General features: G+C 37.0%; 1 protein-coding gene across 3 annotated transcripts in view; it reads right to left on the reverse strand.

Annotated features, from left to right (window-relative positions):
- GNB1 (G protein subunit beta 1) overlaps positions 1-20,059 on the reverse strand; it is a 68,172-nt gene that overhangs the window by 21,624 nt on the left and 26,489 nt on the right. Inside the window, exons 4-13 of one of the 3 annotated variants that reach the window (XM_086625620.1) lie at positions 18,601-18,708; positions 17,881-17,919; positions 15,991-16,097; positions 14,105-14,168; positions 11,689-11,851; positions 9,431-9,497; positions 7,991-8,192; positions 7,383-7,599; positions 4,040-4,151; positions 3,614-3,648 (exon numbers count right to left, since the gene is read on the reverse strand). In XM_086625620.1, the coding sequence (XP_086481746.1) occupies positions 4,045-4,151; positions 7,383-7,599; positions 7,991-8,192; positions 9,431-9,497; positions 11,689-11,851; positions 14,105-14,168; positions 15,991-16,097; positions 17,881-17,919; positions 18,601-18,657 (1,023 nt within the window). In that variant the 5' untranslated portion in view covers positions 18,658-18,708 and the 3' untranslated portion in view covers positions 3,614-3,648; positions 4,040-4,044. Of the gene's footprint in view, positions 1-3,613; positions 3,652-4,039; positions 4,152-7,382; positions 7,600-7,990; positions 8,193-9,430; positions 9,498-11,688; positions 11,852-14,104; positions 14,169-15,990; positions 16,098-17,880; positions 17,920-18,600; positions 18,709-20,059 lie in introns of those variants that run through there. The other 2 variants (XM_086625619.1, XM_086625621.1) reach the window with 2 other exon arrangements.

Consider the following 20,059-nt stretch of genomic DNA (forward strand, 5'->3'; position numbering starts at 1 on the left):
AAGTTTTACTCCATCGTCCTTTGCAAAGACATCACTCCTCATCCCTTCATGCATCTAATACACAGCCAGGAGCCCACGAGTAAGGAACTGCAGTTGCTGCCACTAAGACAAAGCAGAGACAAGCTGTTCTCATGTATTTTGTTCTCAGTTTATGAAACCTTGGTCTAGAAATCAACCAGGAACTAGGTGAGGCTGCTCTTTTGGAACCACATCCCAGAATTATCTTTAAGTCAGAATCTTTTCAAAGCCTATAGGAGGAGCTGCTATGTCATTATGATTGCTGTACACAAAATTACATAAGCCATTTTGATTTGGGTACTGATCCAAGCTCACTCTAAAATTAAAGGCATTCAAAACTCACAAGTCTTGGCCCAAAGTCAAAGATGCAAGAGTTCATTCAGTCCTCCTCACTTTGCATATCCATTTTTCTTCAGTTACAGCTCTCTGAATAACTAAGCATACAAAGGCAGACAGATATTTAAATAATATAGTTTAAACTTCATACTTAACAGAAGCACTGTCTGTAATAAGAGGCATTAGCAACTGTTTGCAATTCAAACACTTCGCACTACACATTAACCTCCTGACACGAGAAGTTACTGTCTTGGCAGGTATTTTATTGCCAGCAAAGGCATTCTCAGCAGGGACAAGAAGCAGTAATTTCACCTAGGGATAAAGATTAACGAACGTAAAGCAGATCATGTCCATTGATTTTATTATAGAGTAGACAAAGTCACATATGAAACATCTGTTGGAATAAAAATATACCACGTGAGTGGAAAAAACAGCTATACCATTTGGAATTAAAAGAGACTAAATTTGAAATCCCAAATTTAAGCATTTCCAGCCATGAGCTACTTACCAGTATTCTGCAGTCCAAAAACCCAAAGCTCACAGTTAACGGCTGCTGGTTAAGTGGTGTCACAATCATATTTTCCATACTCACATCTTTTAAAAACTTCTCCACTGAGGCTGAGAATTTCCATGTTTGGTATGAAACCAAGCATGGCACTGGAATTTCTCTTGGTTGATATGAATTGAGGGAATCCACTTTTGCTTAGGTCAGAAGATACAGACTTGTTAAACTGATTGCATTTTAATATCTCTTGTCTCAGGAACTTGTTTCTGTGGGTATAAAATCCTTTTTTTTTTTTTTCTAGCTATAACTGCCTTGTGGAGACTTTGTTCTTACTGAGCATTAAAATAACAACTACTTACCCTTCTCAATACCTACAGTAAGGACAGCTAACAACGACAACAGAACTTATTTGGCCAGATCCTCAAATGGCAATAACACAAGATGTTCCACTCAATTCTTTTCCTATTAAAGGACACAAAAGTTTTAAAAGAAGTTACTAAACATTTTGCTCTGATTTCCTACTTCAGGTGTTACACTTTTATATTCCACAAAGCATTTTTGGGATGTATACCCCATAAATCATACTTGCTACTTTCATCTGGAGTTTGAGCTGAGAAAGCTACAAACAGTTTTTCACTAAGCTCCTGAGTAGCTCTGGCAATCAAACCAAGAAGTGTCCATCTGAAATGGTTAAGAGGAAGCAAAATGCCTGCAGCCACTAAGCTTCACGTACTTGCCATTCAGTGTTGGCATATATTGCACATTTTCACACACATTTTCAGACCCTGCTGGTGACACTTTCCAACAGAAAAAATCGTGAGGGTTTTGGTTCATCTTGCAACTCCATTTTTAGCTTTAAAACAAAACTCACCTCCCTTCACATGAATACACACCTTCTAACACACTGCATACTCTGTCCGATTAACCATTAAAAATCCAAGCCATTTTAAAATACTGAACCATTTGTTTTGGGGCAGCATACACTTCTCTGATATGTTTTATTTCATAACTCAAATCCTGCCAGAAGCCATTTTGTGGGTTGAACAATAAGCTGCAAAACAGATCAGTCAAAACTCATGTCAAACTGCTTTATTACATCTTAAATAACATTACATTTTAATATAGTATCTATCTTGCATCCAGCTTTCTTGAAGTACACTGACTTTAAAATTAAATACAAAAGGTGAAGAGGGATACAGGGCGTGGAGAAAGCTCTACAGAGTAGTTTCATGAGAGAGAGTAAGAGGGAATTCATCTTTTATGCCAAATCCAGGCCTAACGCACAATTACAGCACATTTTTGTACAGAATGTTGCAGAAAAAACAAAATGGAGAAAAGCTACTACTGCTGCTAGGAAGGAGCATTTCTGGATACAGTGAGAAGATAGGAAAGTTTAACAGAACAATCTGCTGTCCAAACACTGCTGCTTTTAACATTTTATTTGAAAAGAAAGCCAGGAAAACCTGCTCATTACAAAAATGACTCTGATCAGATGCAAAGGACTCAAAGGACTCATTCTACATGAGGAACTGGCTGTGAGGAACTGATTTATAAAGAAGATGGACTAGGTTCCCTCCTCCCACACCCCAGAATCTTTGACAGCGATTGTTTGAACAGGCTGTTTCTTTAAAAAAAAAAAAAGGTGACTTATCACGCTACTCCAAAACGTGCATAGCTTTGTACTTGAGTTCTTCATAGATTTATGCACAGAGTAGCAACAATAAATGAATACAGCGACAATGGTTACAGTTTTTAAACAGGTTATTTCTTCAAAGAAAAAACATCTAAGGACTTAGTCCAATATGCACTTTTTAGCATTTCTACAGCATGCGATTCTAAGAGTAAACCCACCCAATATGGCAAACAATCAAAAAAGGTTTTTTTTTTTGTTTAACTTAGAAAGTTCAAGATCATTATTTTCAAAACATTGATTTGTACATCATTTCATACACAAAGAATTGACTCAATACCCAAGTGTAGGATAGGTCTCTTTTGAAAACAGAGATTCCTGGTTGTTGAGATTTATAGGATAGTGTTAGGATATATAAACTGCCCTTTCAAGTGGACAAAACCAAAACAGATTAAAAAAAAACAGTGTGGTGAAAAACGGGGGGGCAGGAGGGACCCAGGATTGCATTTGTTATCCATAAAAGGTGAAAGGATCCTTTAAACAAGCATTCATTACCTTTTACAGCATGTGCTTGGTTACCTTACTACTTAACATTATCCTATATATGCCAAGTTTTGTGCAACAATTATCTGTGATACTAGAAAATAAAATAAAAAAATTAGGGACTAAATTTACAGCGTTAACAACCCCCAGATGCTCTGGGCTAGGACTCCCTTGTTTTGCTCAATTAAATACATAAAGAAATGTATTTAAAAAGGAAACTTGAAAAAAATCCTGCTACAAACATGACTTTAAAATTTGCAAGTGTGTGAGATAAAGTCCTTAACTTCAACTTGGAAACTACAGTGAAAGCTAACTGTTTCACAATTATGCTCAAGTTTATTTTCTGGTCATGCTTTTATGATAGTGTTTCATTTTTAAATTCTCAAGACAAAAAAAATGGTCCCAAAAGGAATGCACAATTTCATTTTGCTTACAACACAGAAATTCTTCTTGGAAAGGTAATTGTGCTCTTCATTTCAGCAACAGGAGACGGAAAAGATCTTGCCCTTTGAAGTTGGGGAGGATGGGGGTCCAAGTTAGTATGGTTGGATTGGATATGCTATAATTTTTAATTTTCAACCGTTGGAAACTTCTTCCAGTCATGGAGTCCGCTGCTCTTCTGACACACAGAAAGATTTATTAAGAGTTGCACTTCAATAAACTGTAATCAAGTTTCAAGCTTTGCTCTTGCTACCCACTGACGCATTTAGCCATTATCTCACCGTTTTCAAGAACGCCATTTATTTACCAACCCAGATTCAAAAGACCGTACAGTCATCCCTACTAGGAAAATAAAGTACGCCAGAAATAGTTCATCACAAAAATGTCATTGCATACATTAAACAAATAGCCTTCTAAAAAAACAAACTCATTCCCCACCCCCCCCCTCAGTGATTTTCCTAATCTGAACTATGAGCTTACCGCATCAGTAAAACAGCACTGTCTGGACCTGGAAAAAAGCATTCTGAATACCAAAGCAGCACAGCTCTAATTAATTGGATACCTACCTACTTCAGTTCCAGATCTTGAGGAAGCTGTCCCATGATCCTGTTGCCACTGCCATACCATCATCAGTCACGCCTAAGCAACTGACACGGTTATCATGACCAGCAAGGACACCTATAAATAAGAACATGTAACAAACACATTACTTTGATTTCATATTTCAGTTCAAGTCACACTGAGGCATGCATGTTTGGATCAGCCAACACATGCATTCAAAAATCCCAAACAAACATGCCCGGAATTTTTAAATGCTTTTGGTTTTATAAGCACAAACTTTGATATAACTGGGTGGGCTCGCAAGGGGCTCATTCAGTAAATGCATTACTCCAAAATTTTCCTTTTGCTGATTTCTCGTGAGTTGTCAAATCACAGCCCCAAAAATTCTGCTGACAATGTCATCGCAATAAATATAGTGTAACCAACCATGTATTGCGTAGCTCCTAGTATTTCCTCTCTGTCATGATAAAGATCAGTCAGATTTCACAGAATTTTTTGATTTGTAAAATCAGAAGTTAAGTTGAATTGTTACAAATGCTAAAGCATTTTTCATTTAGTTTTATCTTACTATGTTTACAAGCACTTAAAAGACAAACTCCTACATACAATCTATTTGTCAATATGGAGATCTGCTACAATTCAGTTATAGTACCATTAAAAAAAGAATCGAGACACTAAGAGAAAAATTAAAGGAGCCAACATTTTCCTCTATCCCCTTTAATTTAACAATTTCAAGGAGGTAGAAAGAAAACCTAATTATGTTCAAGCTCTTTCCAGTCCGAAGCACTGAGCTAAGATATTCTTGATAGACTTAAAATTAATCTTTCTACATCAATTACACCACTCACAGGACTCTCATTCATATTTTGGGCTTTTCCCCTCCATTAACTATTCTCCAATACAGAAAAATGAATTAAGGCAGTTGTAGTTCTTACACGGACTAGTATGTTTAAAAATCAGTATTTTTAGCTGTTAATTCAGTGTAAAAACAACTACTTCATACATAAGGATTCTTGATGTTCGAAGAAGTAACAATACATTATAAAAGCAGTGATGCTGTGTCAGTAACACCATTAATCTCCAGATCCTATTAAATCCATACAAATGCCTAAAGCCTCAGTACAGAATTGCACAGTTCTACAGCAGAAGGCAGATCTTAAGCACTGAAGCGGATGACAGAACCTTCCGAAATTCAGCACGATACAGAGGCCGGCTGCCAGAGCTAACAGAAGTACCTAGGAGATACCTAGAATTTACTGCGGAAATAGTATTAATATATAAAAATTCCATCTACCAGCAACATTAGTAAATGCTGCAATTTGGGAAAACGGAGAGAGCACCAAGAGTCTTATACAACCTGAACTGAATACATAACCACAAAGGTGTTGAATATAGAATCAGGCACGATAAAAGCGTCAAATCTGCTCAGCAACCTGAAGTGTCAGAACATTTCAATAAGCAGAATACTTGACAAAGTAGTTATTTAAATCGCAGAATCGTTCAGTTTGGAAAAGACCTTTAAGGTCATCGAGTCCAACTGCTAACCCAGAGCTGTCAAGTCCACCACTAAACCTTGTCCCTAAGCACCATATTTACATGTCTTTTAAATATCTCCAGGAATGATAACTCAACCACTTCCCTAAGCAGTCTGTTCCAATGCCTGACAACCCTTTTGGTGAAGAAATTTTTCCTCATATCCAATCTAAACCTCCCCTGGCACAATTTGAGGTTGTTTCCTCTTGTCCTATTGCTTGTTACTTGAGAGAAGAGATTGACTTCCACCTCACTACAATCTCCTTTCAGGTTGTTGTAGAGAGTGAGTAGGGCTCCCCTGAGCCTTCTTTACTCCAGGCTAAACAATCCCAGTACCCTCAGCTGCATCTCAAAACACTCGTGCTCCAGACCCTTCACCAGTTTCATTGCCCTTCTTTGGACACACTCCGGCACCTGAACGCCTTTCTTCTAGTGAGGGGCCCAAAACCAAACGGTTCTAAAACTTGGCAATAAACAATCACACTTCATGAGTGCATGGACTGTAAACCCAGATCAGTATAAAGAATTGTTTCTCATTTCTACAGGTAAGCAAGATCACCACCACCTCCTATTCGTTTTCTTAATGAAGGTCTTCCAAAGAAAAAAAATACAGGAAAAAACATATAATTGTTTTTACAGTATTTAAATACAGTCAATCGTAAACTAACCTAGACATTAATCAAAAGAAAATTCTCAATTTATCTCCATACAGGTTTATATACACATTTACGGTCTCAATAATCCAAGTACAAGAATCTCAAGTTGCAAATCTCAACACACAGACAAGGCCAAATCATAAAATCCATTTCAGCACTCAAACAATTGTATTTGGCACCATTAATTTGCAAATAGAACCAAATGCTATTTTACAATATGTGAACAAAATGTCCACAGTTTCAACTTCCCAGCACTGATAAAAACTACCATGAATTTTTGAAAAACAAAGAATAAAATCTGAGTGGTAAAACAAAGTTGCTAGAGACAGAAATTAACAAACCAAATAGAAACTATTTTGGTATAGTTCAGGATTATGTGTTTGTTTCTATCTTTTCCCCCTGCAGTATATCCTCCTCTCAAAGCAATAAGTTAATTTGCACCAAATAATGTACTAGCAACTAATCCTTTCAACTGCATGTGGAAGAATTTTCTGCTTGGCACGTGCTGTTTGCTTTTAAAACCTACTTAGGATAATTTTAACAGTCTAGACCGCTTCATTTGGTAACAGACTAGGTCCTTGCTCTTGTCCCCTGTTCTGATGAGAATAAGAAAACCTTTGTGGCCTAATTTATAACTTTTCTCCTTTTTTTCTAATAAGAGTTTTCATTTTAGAGAACAGAACTTATATTATCTTAATCTTTGGACCATAAATTTCATGTCCATTTCCTCAAAAGACAATCTCCCCAGTGTTTGTTGTTTTGCTGATTGTCTCTACAGCTACTGCTACAAATACCAGAAAAAAAATATTTCTTTCACATAAATAGCAACATTAATGTTGAATTGCTTTGAACAGTTCATACATAAACAATGTCATAAAGTCTAAAAAAATAAAAATAAATAGCCCTCTACCTCCAAAACCTCATTTTTAGTGGTAGTCTTCCTGTTCTCAACTATTCATTGTTTCCTTCTACTCTTTAGAAGTATTCCAATTTATTTAATAACATCATTAAGCTACTTTCATATTGGTCATCCTAAAACAGGTTATCACAGAGTTTTAAAGATGAGACAGGGAATGCTAACAGGTCTGTGCATATGACAGAACTCACACATTCAGTATGCCACACCGTGTTTGTAATATTTAAAACCAAACCCATTTACCTGCTCTATCAGCTTTCAGTGTATCCCAGACATTGCAGTTAAAGTCATCATAACCAGCTAGGAGGAGACGTCCACTCTTGGAAAATGCTACAGAGGTGATGCCACAGATGATGTTATCGTGTGAATAAACCATAAGTTCCTGATCAGCCCGAAGATCAAAAAGCCTGCACGTAGCATCATCCGAGCCTGTGGCAAATGCATTGCCATTTGGGAAGAACTTTAACGAGGGAGGGGAGGGAAGGAAAAAAAGACACATGATTTCAGACTGGATTCCTCTGTCCCATTGAATACAGCATTTTTACAGGCCAAGTGGAAAAAGGAAGCAGCAAAGGAGAGCATACACCTCTCCACTACCAGCATATGGGCAAAACCAGTGAAGTAATAAAGAGCATAGGAAGAACCATTATTTTAACAGCCACTGTTTCCATTTACCACAATGGATCTGAAGTTGTACAAATTCCAGGTACTTTCCTCAGCTACAAAAACTATTAATTAAAGGAAAACATGCCATAACACTACATCATACAGTGCCCACTGAAGAGCTAAGACCAGAGAAATATAAAAATATAACTTCTAATCCCATGTGCTCTGTTCCAGTCGATACATACACAGATGGCATTGATGTCCGACTCATGGCCGGTGAAGGTTTGCCGACACATTCCTTCTCTAACATCCCACAGTTTGGCAGAGGCATCACAGGCACCAGAAACAAAACACCGGGCATCGGGAGCAAGAGACAAGCTCATGACATCTCCAGTGTGCCCAGTAAATGTAGTTGTCTGCTGACCAGTTTCTATGTCCCAGAGAGCGCTTGAAAAAAGAATTAAAAGGGCAAAAATCAACACATTTGTGCTCATTAGAAGGTCTAGACAGCAATTCTTGTCTAAATCTCTTAACTTATATCACTACTAAAAAGTAAAATTCCATAAAGTATTAAACAAAAATATACTGAGAGTAGAAAAAAAAACAAGCAAACATTCTTCGTTGAACTACTTGGCTGTGTTACAGGATAACTGTGCGTTTTATCAATTTAAACTCCCCAATATTTTAATCAAAGGTATAAAAGAATGAAAGAACAATATCACCTCCCTAACAAGAGGTCTAAAAGTTTAAGGAAGATAAAGGATTTTTAATTTCTGTAATTTCTCAGTAAATCAGACCCATCAGTGGCAGATTTCACTAGGCAAATATGAGATGACTGTACTTTGAAGCTCAGCTGAATTGATGTCAAGGATAAACTGTTATCCAGACAACTGTAGTTACTACAATAACTTCTGAAGCAGCTGCATTTTCTTAAACAGCATAATTTTAACAAATCTTATTGTTTGTTTGTGGTTTTTTGTGTTTTTTTTTTTTTTTAAAAACCCACAATAATATATTTAGAAACATTTTTTATAAAACCCAAACCTATATATTCAATAGCTCAGAATTGCCATTCAAAGAGACTGACACTGTGTAGGAGAGGTATTTATTAGACAACCTTTGCTATGAGAACTGCTGCTTGGGCGAGCTGCAACGCTTTTAAGAATTAGATATAACAGAAAAACCTATGAAAAAAGATTGAGGTCTTTTTTTGTTCAGAAGCTACTATTTATTAAGATGTACACCTACATTCTCCTCAAAAAAACCCATCTGCTGTCACTGTAGAATATTTTCTAGGAGCTCTGCTGAATAGCAACATAAACTAAATTCTGCATTAGAAAAATCCAAATATGACTCTAAGTAATAAATGCTGAATACTAAACTTTGAGAAAAGTAATTGGTCTAATACACTTATTTCTGAAAGCCAAATAGTTATGGTAAAAAAAATTCCCCCATACTGTCTTAACGCAGAGAATTAGGTCAGGCTCTCGAGAACATGGGCACAACTAAACAGCCAAAGCTAACAAACGTGAAAGACCAATTTTCCCATTACTAGTAGAAATGTGACATATAAACAATAATCAATCAGATTGATTCTTCTGGGTAATTATTAAGTTTACAAAGAATAACGTTTCCTTCAATAATAAAGTATAGCTGTGATATCACATCAAAGTTTTGCTGCTTACCAAGTGGTGTCACCAGAGCTGGTAACTATTTGATTATCATCCAAGAAACGACAGCATGACAAGTATCCTGAAAACAAAATAAAAAGTTTATGAGTAAGACCAGAGATTACTCTTCAGATTGCATATTGGCTTGCTTACGTGTTGCTTCCTCCTCTCCTGAAGATGAAGCAAGAACTACCATATAAGCCTAAAATACAATCAGACAATTTTTATATAGGAACATCCTATATAAATACAGGGGCAATGGCTTTAAACTGAAAGAGGGGAGATTTACATTAGATCTAAGGAAGAAATTTTTCACTCAGAGGGTGGTGAGGCACTGGAACAGGTTGCCCAGAGAAGTTGTGGCTGCCCCATCCCTGGAAGTGTTCAAGGCCAGGTTGGATGGGGCTTTGGGCAACCTGGTGTAGTGGAGGGTGTCCCTGCCCATGGCAGGGGGGTTGCAACGGGATGATCTTTGAGGTCCCTTCCAACCCAAACCATTCTATGATTCTATGATGTCCCTTGCACTACAGCAAAATTCTGCTTCTCATGTTATGTAAAAATCCATGTTTTCCCAGCGATACACTCCACACCCATAAGGACTATTAAGCAGCTAGAATATCATAGAAATAATGTTCTTTTCATTGCTAAAATATTTTTCAGTATTTTGATACGCACACAGCCATGTACTGAAAGCCAAAGCTCCCTGTGTCTAAATATCATTTCAATTTTCCCTGTGTCCTGAAGGGCAGGAGGGAGGCAGAGAAAGAAAAGAAGAGTATCTTCTTAGAAATCACTTTACTGGTCACATCCCAACCACCATCCGAAGGTCACATCAACACCGCATTCTCACACCCTTAATTACACCCAGAGGGTACACAATTCCTCTAAATTTCATAAATCATGCTTTGTAAGAAAAACAGTTGAAAATTAAATTAAGCATACTTTAATTCACATTTAACTTTTTCTGTATAAAAGTTCATTAATAGATAACTATTTATTTCTGAGTAACCTTAATTTCCTTCAGTCTTTATACCATTTTCTTTACCCTGTATAATTAGAGGCTCGGTCAGGCAGCAAACCAGCAAGAAACAGAGCTCACCTAACGTCTTCTCTAAAGAGCTGTTGGAGGTTTTCTCCAGAGCCAAGCTGACACACTCTAGAGCAATCTACCTTTGTTTTGCGGCGTTTTGCATTACACTTTGTGGAAAACAGAGACCATAAAGCCGATGTGCAGCTTCAGAGCTGCAGCTTTAGGAGAAATGCCTAATTCAGCCCATTCTTTCTCAGATTGCACGAGGTATTAGTGATTCCACAAGAATGTGGAAGATGACTGATGTGTGTGACAGATTCAGCACCAATGCTGGTACTTTCCAGGATACCAGAGTGCCTACTAAATGACCAGTGGTTTAATTTTCAATGAAGTTCAAGAAATCACCTATTCAGCCTTCCTCTGAAAGATTTCCATTCCATTCACTAAAAAATAAAACCACAATCTGTCCATTAACCAGACAATATACAAAACCAGTTCACATTTTCCAGGTTACTGCTGCTTACAGGGTACTCATCTCTGTTAACTGTACATTCTTTAGGAAGTAAGAATATCTGCACCCACTGAATTTGCTTTTAAAAGTACTTTGCGACACTGTCTCTTGTTTTGTTCGGAAAGAAAAACTTTCAACTCATCCCCACGCTCAAAATACTAGCTTTTAAGAACCATGAGGGACTTTCTTGCTTCAAAAACTCTAATACATGTGTTTCTACAATCCTTCTTATCTAAGACAATGAATTTTGCTTCATCTGTCACTGAGAGAACTTTGCTGCTACAGTTTACATCCTAATTCACCAGGCAAAGCCGACCAGTCTACCTGTTTCTTCTCAATCACAAAACAGTCCACCTTCAGAACAGAAAGCTACTGTATTTTGGGCAGAAGGGAGAGAAGGAGAAACAGAAGAGGAAGCAATGAGAACTCAGACCTCAGCAACTAAAGAATGGCTCCGTCAGAAGGCAGCTGTCTCACTTATGAAAAGTTAAAAACATTCTCACTACATTTCTGTTGCTCAAAGAATATCATCCTTGGAAAGAGTGTTTAGAAAGGAGGGAGAAAAAGCCATTTAAAAACAGGCAGTAATGCAGTGAAGGTCCCATCGAGAAATAAAGGTGCACAATGAAGTATACCTTTTCAAGAAGGAAATTCTATTTAAAAGGTGGTTTTTTTTTTTTAAATCTTCACCGTGTGCTTAGGTAACTTAGATCATTCTGAACAGACACTCACCTGTGTGACCAGCTAGTTCACGGCTGACACGTACATTCCCTTCACGAGTTTTCAAGTTATAAATGGAACAGATGTTATCAAGACCACCACAAGCCACATAATTTCCAGAAGGAGCATATGCACAAGTCATGACCCAAGATGAACGCAGGGGAATAGCATGCACCTGAAACCAACACATTAATGTATTTCATGTGCAAAACAACCGATTCAATAATTTACCATCAGGTAGTTTTTCACCTGTCTCTCAAGGCATACATCATCTTTTTGTCAAACAGACAAGAAGAAAACAGTGAAAAAAAGTAGTCTTTGGCTGTTTGAGCATTGAACTCTGAGGGCAACTTGCATATATAGCTCATCAGACCAAGTAATGACGTAATTAAAACCTCTGATTTGCTTTTCCTGAATCCAGTTTAATCAGCAATTTTGGTAAAAACTAAATTATTTCATTTCAGTGCTCTGATTGCTATTGGTTTATCACAGATAAACCAATATTCAATTTCAGATTCGGGAAAATACTGACTTCCAAGCACGGTCAGAAAAACTGCCAATTCCAGGCTTAGATGCTATGCTGTGAACAAACAAGTTCAGTACTTTCACTGCCATTTAAATCCTCCTCTGGAAATCCACTGCAAGCAATCAAGCCTCATATTTAAATAACTGCCTGTGTTTCCTTGTCATTCTGTGCTCAAAGATCTTTATTTTAAAAATTATTGAAGTTAAACCTGTTCTGTCTTGTTAACTTGTTGCATTCATCCTTCAAATTTGTTCATCACATCTTTAAGAAAGGGATCATATTCCTACACATATTGTGAGATTTCATGCAGTATTAACAATCTTCCTGCATTTTTTAAGTAACCAGTAAAGATTACTGTCTGTTCCTCTGCTGCTACAGCAACCAGTGACCCTGCAGCCATCAGCAGTTAAAAACAACACCCTGCACTAAAACCACAACCAGCTTCTTTCCGGAAGTCTTCTACCAAGAAATAAATCAAAATATTCACCTTGAGTCATTTCATTTTATCATTAGAAAGAGAACATATTTATGACAACTGTGTTACTTCCAACGTGCACTGCCAAGACAATGGTCTGCAGATTATCATGGTCTGCAGATTATCATTCAAGTATTTTTGCATTAACTGCTTCTGCGTGCTAGCCAGTCAAGTTTAATACTGTTTCGACAGTATTCAAACCAAGCTGTTTGCTACCTTTAATTCCAGAGAGTTTGTGGTTTCAGTTTTTTTGAAGTTTTTGTTTGTTTGGGGTTTTTTACTTCTTTTGGGGTGGGGTGGTGGTGAGGCTTTTTTTGTTTGTAACTCAATTGCTATTTCGCTGAATCAATAGTGGCAAGAGGTACAGGGGGGCAGGATGTTTTTGCAGCTGAAGAGTTCTATTTCTGATTCTAGTAAAAATTTTACCAGTCTAGTAGCAACCTCTGATTCCATTCCCCCCAGATAAGAAAGCTCTTTGCCTCTTGATGATGCTATGGATTAATTAGCATTCATATAAGAATTGAAGATACTAATATGGAAATCACGGTATACAATGATTATTTTACCATCTTTCAGTTGTTACAGTAATTTAGATCATATTTACTTGCAGGCTAGGATCAAAGGAGGAGGATGAAGGCAAAAAGGGTGGGTTTATTTTTATTTTGCAAACAGTATTATTATTCTCTGGTAAAGTTATGGATTTATTAGTTTCACAACTGGGATTCAACAATAATCCCAGCTTTAGGAGTTGCTGTTGCAATTTGTTTCTGCTTCTCCCTTCTGTAGCATGCCATTTGCTCAAGTGGATCGGCAAAATAGTTTTTAAGGCTACGATGAGCTAAGTCAGGAAAATTTATCTGAAATACAGTCAGTTCCATGCTCCTGTGCACAACAGACTTAAGGAGCTCTGGCAACCTAACTCAAAAGGGGCAACGTGTGAATCGTTCCCAGCCCTGATAACAGTAACTATAACCAGTAAATACCAATCCCTGTCATATGAAAGTAAAAGTAATCCTGAACTGCATCATGTGACTGCAGCCAGAAAACGATGACCCGCTATGTATGTCAGATCTTTCAATACTTAACTGCAGACAACAGATTACTATGGCTATGCTTAAATCTGACCATTCTGGTGCAATAGGCAGAGTATTTCTTGCTCTCTGTTGATCAATTTCTCTGCAGTATCAAAACAAATCAAATCATTCTCTAGAATTAAGTATTTCATTGTTTTCCATTTGTGGCACACATAACCATGCACAGTGCACTTAAGACACTGCAATATTCTTTAAATGCAAACTTTATTGCTTTGGAAAATTAAAAATTTAGTCTTAGACTATGACAGTAATGAAGTCAAAATCATGACAGGTAATGTTTCCTTCCTTTATATTTACAATTGAATTGCATAGCAACATATCAGTTAGTCTTACCTTGTTTGTAGTATAACTGTCCCAAATTATGAGTTTGCCATCCTGGGAGGCACTAACTAGAAGCCTAGAGGGGAAACGGAAGGTAAACACAATCATTGCAGGAAGACAAGAAGGAACATCTTTGTGATGGCATTTGTCTCCACTGTCAAGGCCAAGGTACTTGAAGCCATTTAAGTACGGTGTGACGTTACCCAACTCAGTTATTAGCACTATAAAAATAATTTTGCAAGTACTCAATTTCAGTGCTAAATATTATGGAAATGTGGGATGGAAAATCTACGTATTAACATATTCTGACTCCAGAAAGAAAAACTGTAGCCATGTAACTAACATCTCAATCTTGAAAACTGAGGGAGAAAATTTGCATGGGAACAGTGCTTCTGTGTTCTACACACAGGCTTCAGATTCATTGAGTTTGGGAATCTACACTATCAACATGTTTTACTTTTTCCTATTTTTAAAACAGGAATTTAAGTCCTAAGACACCCAAAACCCCTGAATGAATGTCAGCACATAAATACATGGAAATGAAAATGAAAATGAAATGCAGCAAAGACATGACTAATGGACAGGGCAGCATTAGGAACACTTTTACTCTAAATCAATATCACCTCAATCCCCCAGCCAGCAAACATGTTTGAAACACAATGCACTTAATTCATTGTTCAGAGCTCTTACCTGCTTTTAATGTGTTTAAAGATAGATCAGGTGTACTGACAAGAAAAATCTATGTAGTCTCCACATTTTCCAAGTCATTTTGGATAAAATACTCCATAAAATACATGGTATTCAAATTTGTCTGTGCATCATCTTCTGACCATTTCCAAGCTGAGCAATACAGTGCAATCATTGAAGTACTCCAGTGTCTCTGCATTAATTTCTTTTTTTTTGCTTTAGGTTATATTTTAGAGCTGTCCTGAAACACTTTTGCCAAACAAGAAATTGAATCCTCATCTTTTAAATAAGCTGTACGCCAAAGAGATGCCTGGAGCAATGAATTCTATCTATCTGTAAGAAATTAGCTTCTTTTGCAGGCATAGAAAACTGAGGTGCAAAACACTAAAGTTTAACTCAAAGTAACAAATGTCTTCATTCTGATTTTTAAGTACTAAGCAATTCAGAAACTAGAAGTATAACACATCATGAATTATTTTTCATCTTCATGATGCATGCTGTCTTCTTTGTTAAGCACCTGGCTATTTTGCTCTAGTGTATTTACTGTATGCACACACACAAGAGTTCATGCAGTTCTTTCATAAGGCACAGCTTGTTTTCACAAATTTGGTAAGAAGGTAACTTTAATGACACCAAGCTTCTTTTGAAAATCCCTACCTAGTAGAAAGAGGCCTGCTGTAACTTAAACTCCTTAGTCATAACTTAAAAATTGGTAAGGGGAATTTTTTTTTTAAATCTGTTCCTGCAGAGAAGCAGCAACATGTACTTCTGACTGAAGTTTGAAAATTTGCTGCACCTTAAAACTCTTGCAAGGAAAAGAGAACAAAAGTAGCTGATACTTGTATCACCTAGTTTCTCTCTAACTGAAGAGCAGTAGTTAACAGGAAGCATTTAAGGAAAAAAGACAACTGATAATGATATCTGCTTTAAATCCACAGTTCCTCAGAATTCATGTGGTACCACAACTATATTTTTCAGGCAAGTAGATGAAGACTGGTATTGTGGCACAAATTTAGATATGGATGACAAAACCACAGACATTAGGAGGAAAAAAGTGATGTTAAAGTTTCTGATTTCTCTTGGTTGTCTGAAATCTCTTGGAATTAGTGGTTCCTAGTAGCAGAAACAGGAAAACCAACAGAGTCCTGTGCACCCCACTTTACAAAGAACCATGAAGCCAAATGATGCAGTTTTGTACCACTAGCACCCACCTGGAATCAGTCCCCCAGTGCATTGCATAAATTTTAGCCAGGTGTCCCCGGAGGGTTCTTCTAGTGCGCATCTGAATTCTCCCCACTGGGTCAATATTGGCTGTGATCTGAAATAAGAATGGTGTCATACATGAAATTTTTCACTTCATAGTTCCAAAAGTAACACATCATACACACTTACATTTAAATGAGCATTACAACACAGAAGAGTCCCACGTTTTGGATATTAACTGAATTTTTAAATATTGCCTAATTAAAAAATTACATCATTTTATGTAGTATGTCTTTATCAAATGAAGAAAGCAGCATCTCTATTGCATTTATAAAGACACTCAGAAATTACTTTGTTCAGGCCATATCTTCTTAGACTTCTAGGATTTTAGACCTTTGATCTGGGATTTCAACTCCTGTATAGAAAAACACAGTAGTCTAACATTTTTTTTCCAGAAGGATGGGTGTTGGGAGGCATATCAGGCTTTAAATGTGTCTCCACTTTTAAAGGATAACTCTCTTTCAGATCCAAATGGCCTTCCTTTCTAAGCATAGGATTATTAAATTAATAGTATTCCTGATTTATTTATTTTCTTGAAGATAAAGTAGTCTCTTGGATAAGTGAATAGCAAAGTGAGGAAGTAATTAGTTTAGCCGTCCCTTAAACTGTTAAATTTAGTATAAGTCCTCCAGTCTGGAGAGAAATACCAATTTAAAACAAACCAACCAACCAAAATGAAACAAACAAAAAACAGCACGACACATTTCCAGTATTGTAAGTAGTACACATCACAACAAATCCAAGAGTTTGTAAGTTTATTTTATGGATAACATCTGCATACTTCTCATGTCTCCATGTTACAAAATTCTTTAGCAAGTGCATTTGAGCAAAGACACCTGCTTCCTTTCAGAGGCTATCAGCACAACTTCATACTCAGATGAACAGATAAAAATGTCTCCCTGACATATAACTCCTTTCGTGGTGGACATCTCTCACTAATACTAAAGTTTGGAGGTTGTTTTTTTTTTTTCTTTTTCCATACTTTCACCCTGGAAAATACTCAGCATTGTTCCTCACATAAAATGAGATCACAAGATATATACATTCAAATAAATATTGGTATTATCTTTTTTACTTGATACTTTAATGATATTTTAAATTCATAAACTGACTTCAATCACTTCTGTACCAACTACCTTAAATCAGACACACAGGATTAATAGTCAACGTTCAAGCAAATGGACTGAAGTAGGTGACAAGAGTAAACTGATTCATGACATATCTAGCGTAAAAGAAAAAAGCAAAGGCTTGCCAATTCGTCCAATGCCATAATAATCTGTTTCAGTCTAAAATCCTACCAGATTTCTAGAAAAAAAAACGCCATATCTCCATGAGATGTACTACAGAGCACAGATTTCCCTTTCCCCAAGGTAATGTGGACTAAAGCCAAGCCAATAGGATCAAAATGTGAATGCAGCAAGATGCAAAGGCCTTAGCTCAGGTTCAGAAGCAGTTCAGACATAAGTGCAGCATTGTGTGGAAATTAGTAAACAGGTTAACCTCAGCAGGTCTTATGGTTCAGATTATCACAGTAACGCAACTGTACTACTACCATATCCAGAGCAGAACACTGGGTCTCCTCTGCATTATTTTCCACTTAGCAGCAGAGATGTGCCCTGAGCTACTTAAAGAACCTTCTGCTCAAAGCCACCACTTTCAGAAACTGGTCAAACATAAACAGTGTACTGATTCCTGGAAGAAACCACCTAAAGGCAAAATTTAAAAAAAAAATATATAAAAGAGGCAAAAAAAGATTCACTTGCACTTACTTTCTCATACCATATTTTCTTTTTGTAAAGGAGACAAATTTTCATATTTTTAAACTCTTAAATGCTTACCTGAGCCAGGGTGGCATCCGCACATGCTTTCCTAGCATCCTACAACAGAAGAGAGAGAAATCGGAATAAGTTCTGTACGTTTCTTTATACTCTACCTCTGTTTAGTCAAGTTGATCAAGCACCCTCAGAACCAGGTTCAGAAATCATTTCTGCTTGTCATCCAGAGAGGACCCATCCTAACTGCAGCATGAACACAATATGCTGTCTGCTGTCAAAATACATTGAGCATACTGAGCATTTAACTGGGAAATTGTCGTCTTTGCAGAAAAAGGTAACATGGATTTTCACCATAAAGACAGTCGAGCAATGGAACTGCTTGTCCAGGCAGGCTGTGCAGTCTCCATCCTTGGAGGTTTTCAAGACCTAACTGGACAAAGCCCTGAAAAACCTTATAGCAGACCTTGTTATTTTAAGCAGGGGGTTGCTTAACGTTGGTTATGGTCTAGCTCACACAAACTTCAGTAACCATTCATTTTTATCTAACCCATTTTGTGCATTATTTATGTAACTATTATTTTGTAAGCAATGTTAAAGACCAAAAAGCAATTTCCTAAAGCAGTAACATGTGCTTGCCCTTTCTAAATACCCATGACATCAACTTTTGTCCTTGTGAAAACAGTGAAGTTAAAGCATTGTTTCTGTCCCTCTCTGTTCTCCTCAAGACACACAGATGCCCGTTCACCTGGACCATGGTTCAAGTTCCACTGATACAGTACATACTCTGATTTGGTTTTTCAGTTGCTCAGCCTCCTGGCGTAACTGGTCAAGCTCACTCATTTTCCTGTGCTAAAGGTGTGTTTCGCTGCCACCTCTGAAACAATCAGAAATCTGAAAGACAGGTGATAATAATGAGAATTAGTACAAGTCATATCTTGAAATTACTAGAGTAGACACGTCCTTTCAACAGTCTCAAACAGCACTTGAAAAACAGGCAGATTGGTTTATAAGTACTGGAATACAGATGAAAACATCTTCTGAAATCTCTTCAGAGTAAGGTGTTACCACACATGCATGTGCTTCGCTTTTTTCCAACCACAGTAAATAAAATATAATTTGGACTTATTCCTTTCCTCCAGGCCTCTTTTTTTACTTTTTTTTTTTTTCCAATCAGTGTGTTACTGATTCAGCTTTGATAAACTCAGATTTCCTAGGAGTGAACCAGCAGTTAGACATGGAAGTCAACCTCTCTATAGGTCTTAAGCAGAGTATGGAATCCTTCTATCAAAGAATAAGCACCTAAAGTATTTACAGACTGACACAAGCACTTGCAAAACACTGTAAAAAGATCTATTATGAATGCTATCTGTAACACAGCAGTTACAAGAAATGGTCTGATATTTGGATAAAAGGAGATCACTTAAAAATGTTCAGGTTATTTGTTAATTGCTAAACCTGAGATTTCCAGAACGGATTCTAACAGTAACATGTTGTCACAATAAAATCAGTATGTTCTGAATGTTAGGATGAGGGGAGGAGTTTGAGAAACAACTGCCCACAGACATTTTCCCCCTCTAGTCTTATTTTCCTAGCATCAGTAAGCACCAGATTGCCAACATATATCCCTCTGTCTGCTGTACTCTGTAGCCAGCAAGACAGAGGCTCAACAAAACATCGCTGTCACTGAAGACCCTCAACTATTGTCTGTAGAGTTCCTCAACTATTGGACTCTTTTCCAAAATAATAAGCACCTAGATATTTCCCATTAAGCATACATCTTTAAAAGTCACTGTTCCAGAAAGATATTGTTGACATTTTCACTAGAATTCCATACTTAAAACTCAGTTTTCTTCAACTTTTTGTTTTAAAATCTCTGCAGCTTGATACTACTATAAGATGCTGAAGAAACATACTGATGAAATTTCTCTTTTGTTGCAGAACAAGATAATTGGTTCCATTCTCAAATGCTACATAGAGCACCTGGAGTTTATAAATAAACACTGGCAGTGTGCTTTTAGAAGATTTTATTAGCCAGAATCAACCCTCTACTACTAAATAAAGCAAATGCTTTGCTAGCAGCTTTACATATTATTCTGCTAAGATTTAATCAGCTTATTTATCTTTGCAAGTATGCAGGTTTTGTTTTTTCCTAAAGCCCTTCCCAAGGAGAAACATGAGGATAACTTCCACATTCTTATCCAGTCACAGTAACAGAGAACATATTGCAAAGGCAAATTAAAGC

The sequence above is a fragment of the Tauraco erythrolophus genome, chromosome 23, assembly GCF_009769465.1.
Source record: "Tauraco erythrolophus isolate bTauEry1 chromosome 23, bTauEry1.pri, whole genome shotgun sequence".
In the NCBI taxonomy this organism is placed as follows: domain Eukaryota; kingdom Metazoa; phylum Chordata; class Aves; order Musophagiformes; family Musophagidae; genus Tauraco; species Tauraco erythrolophus.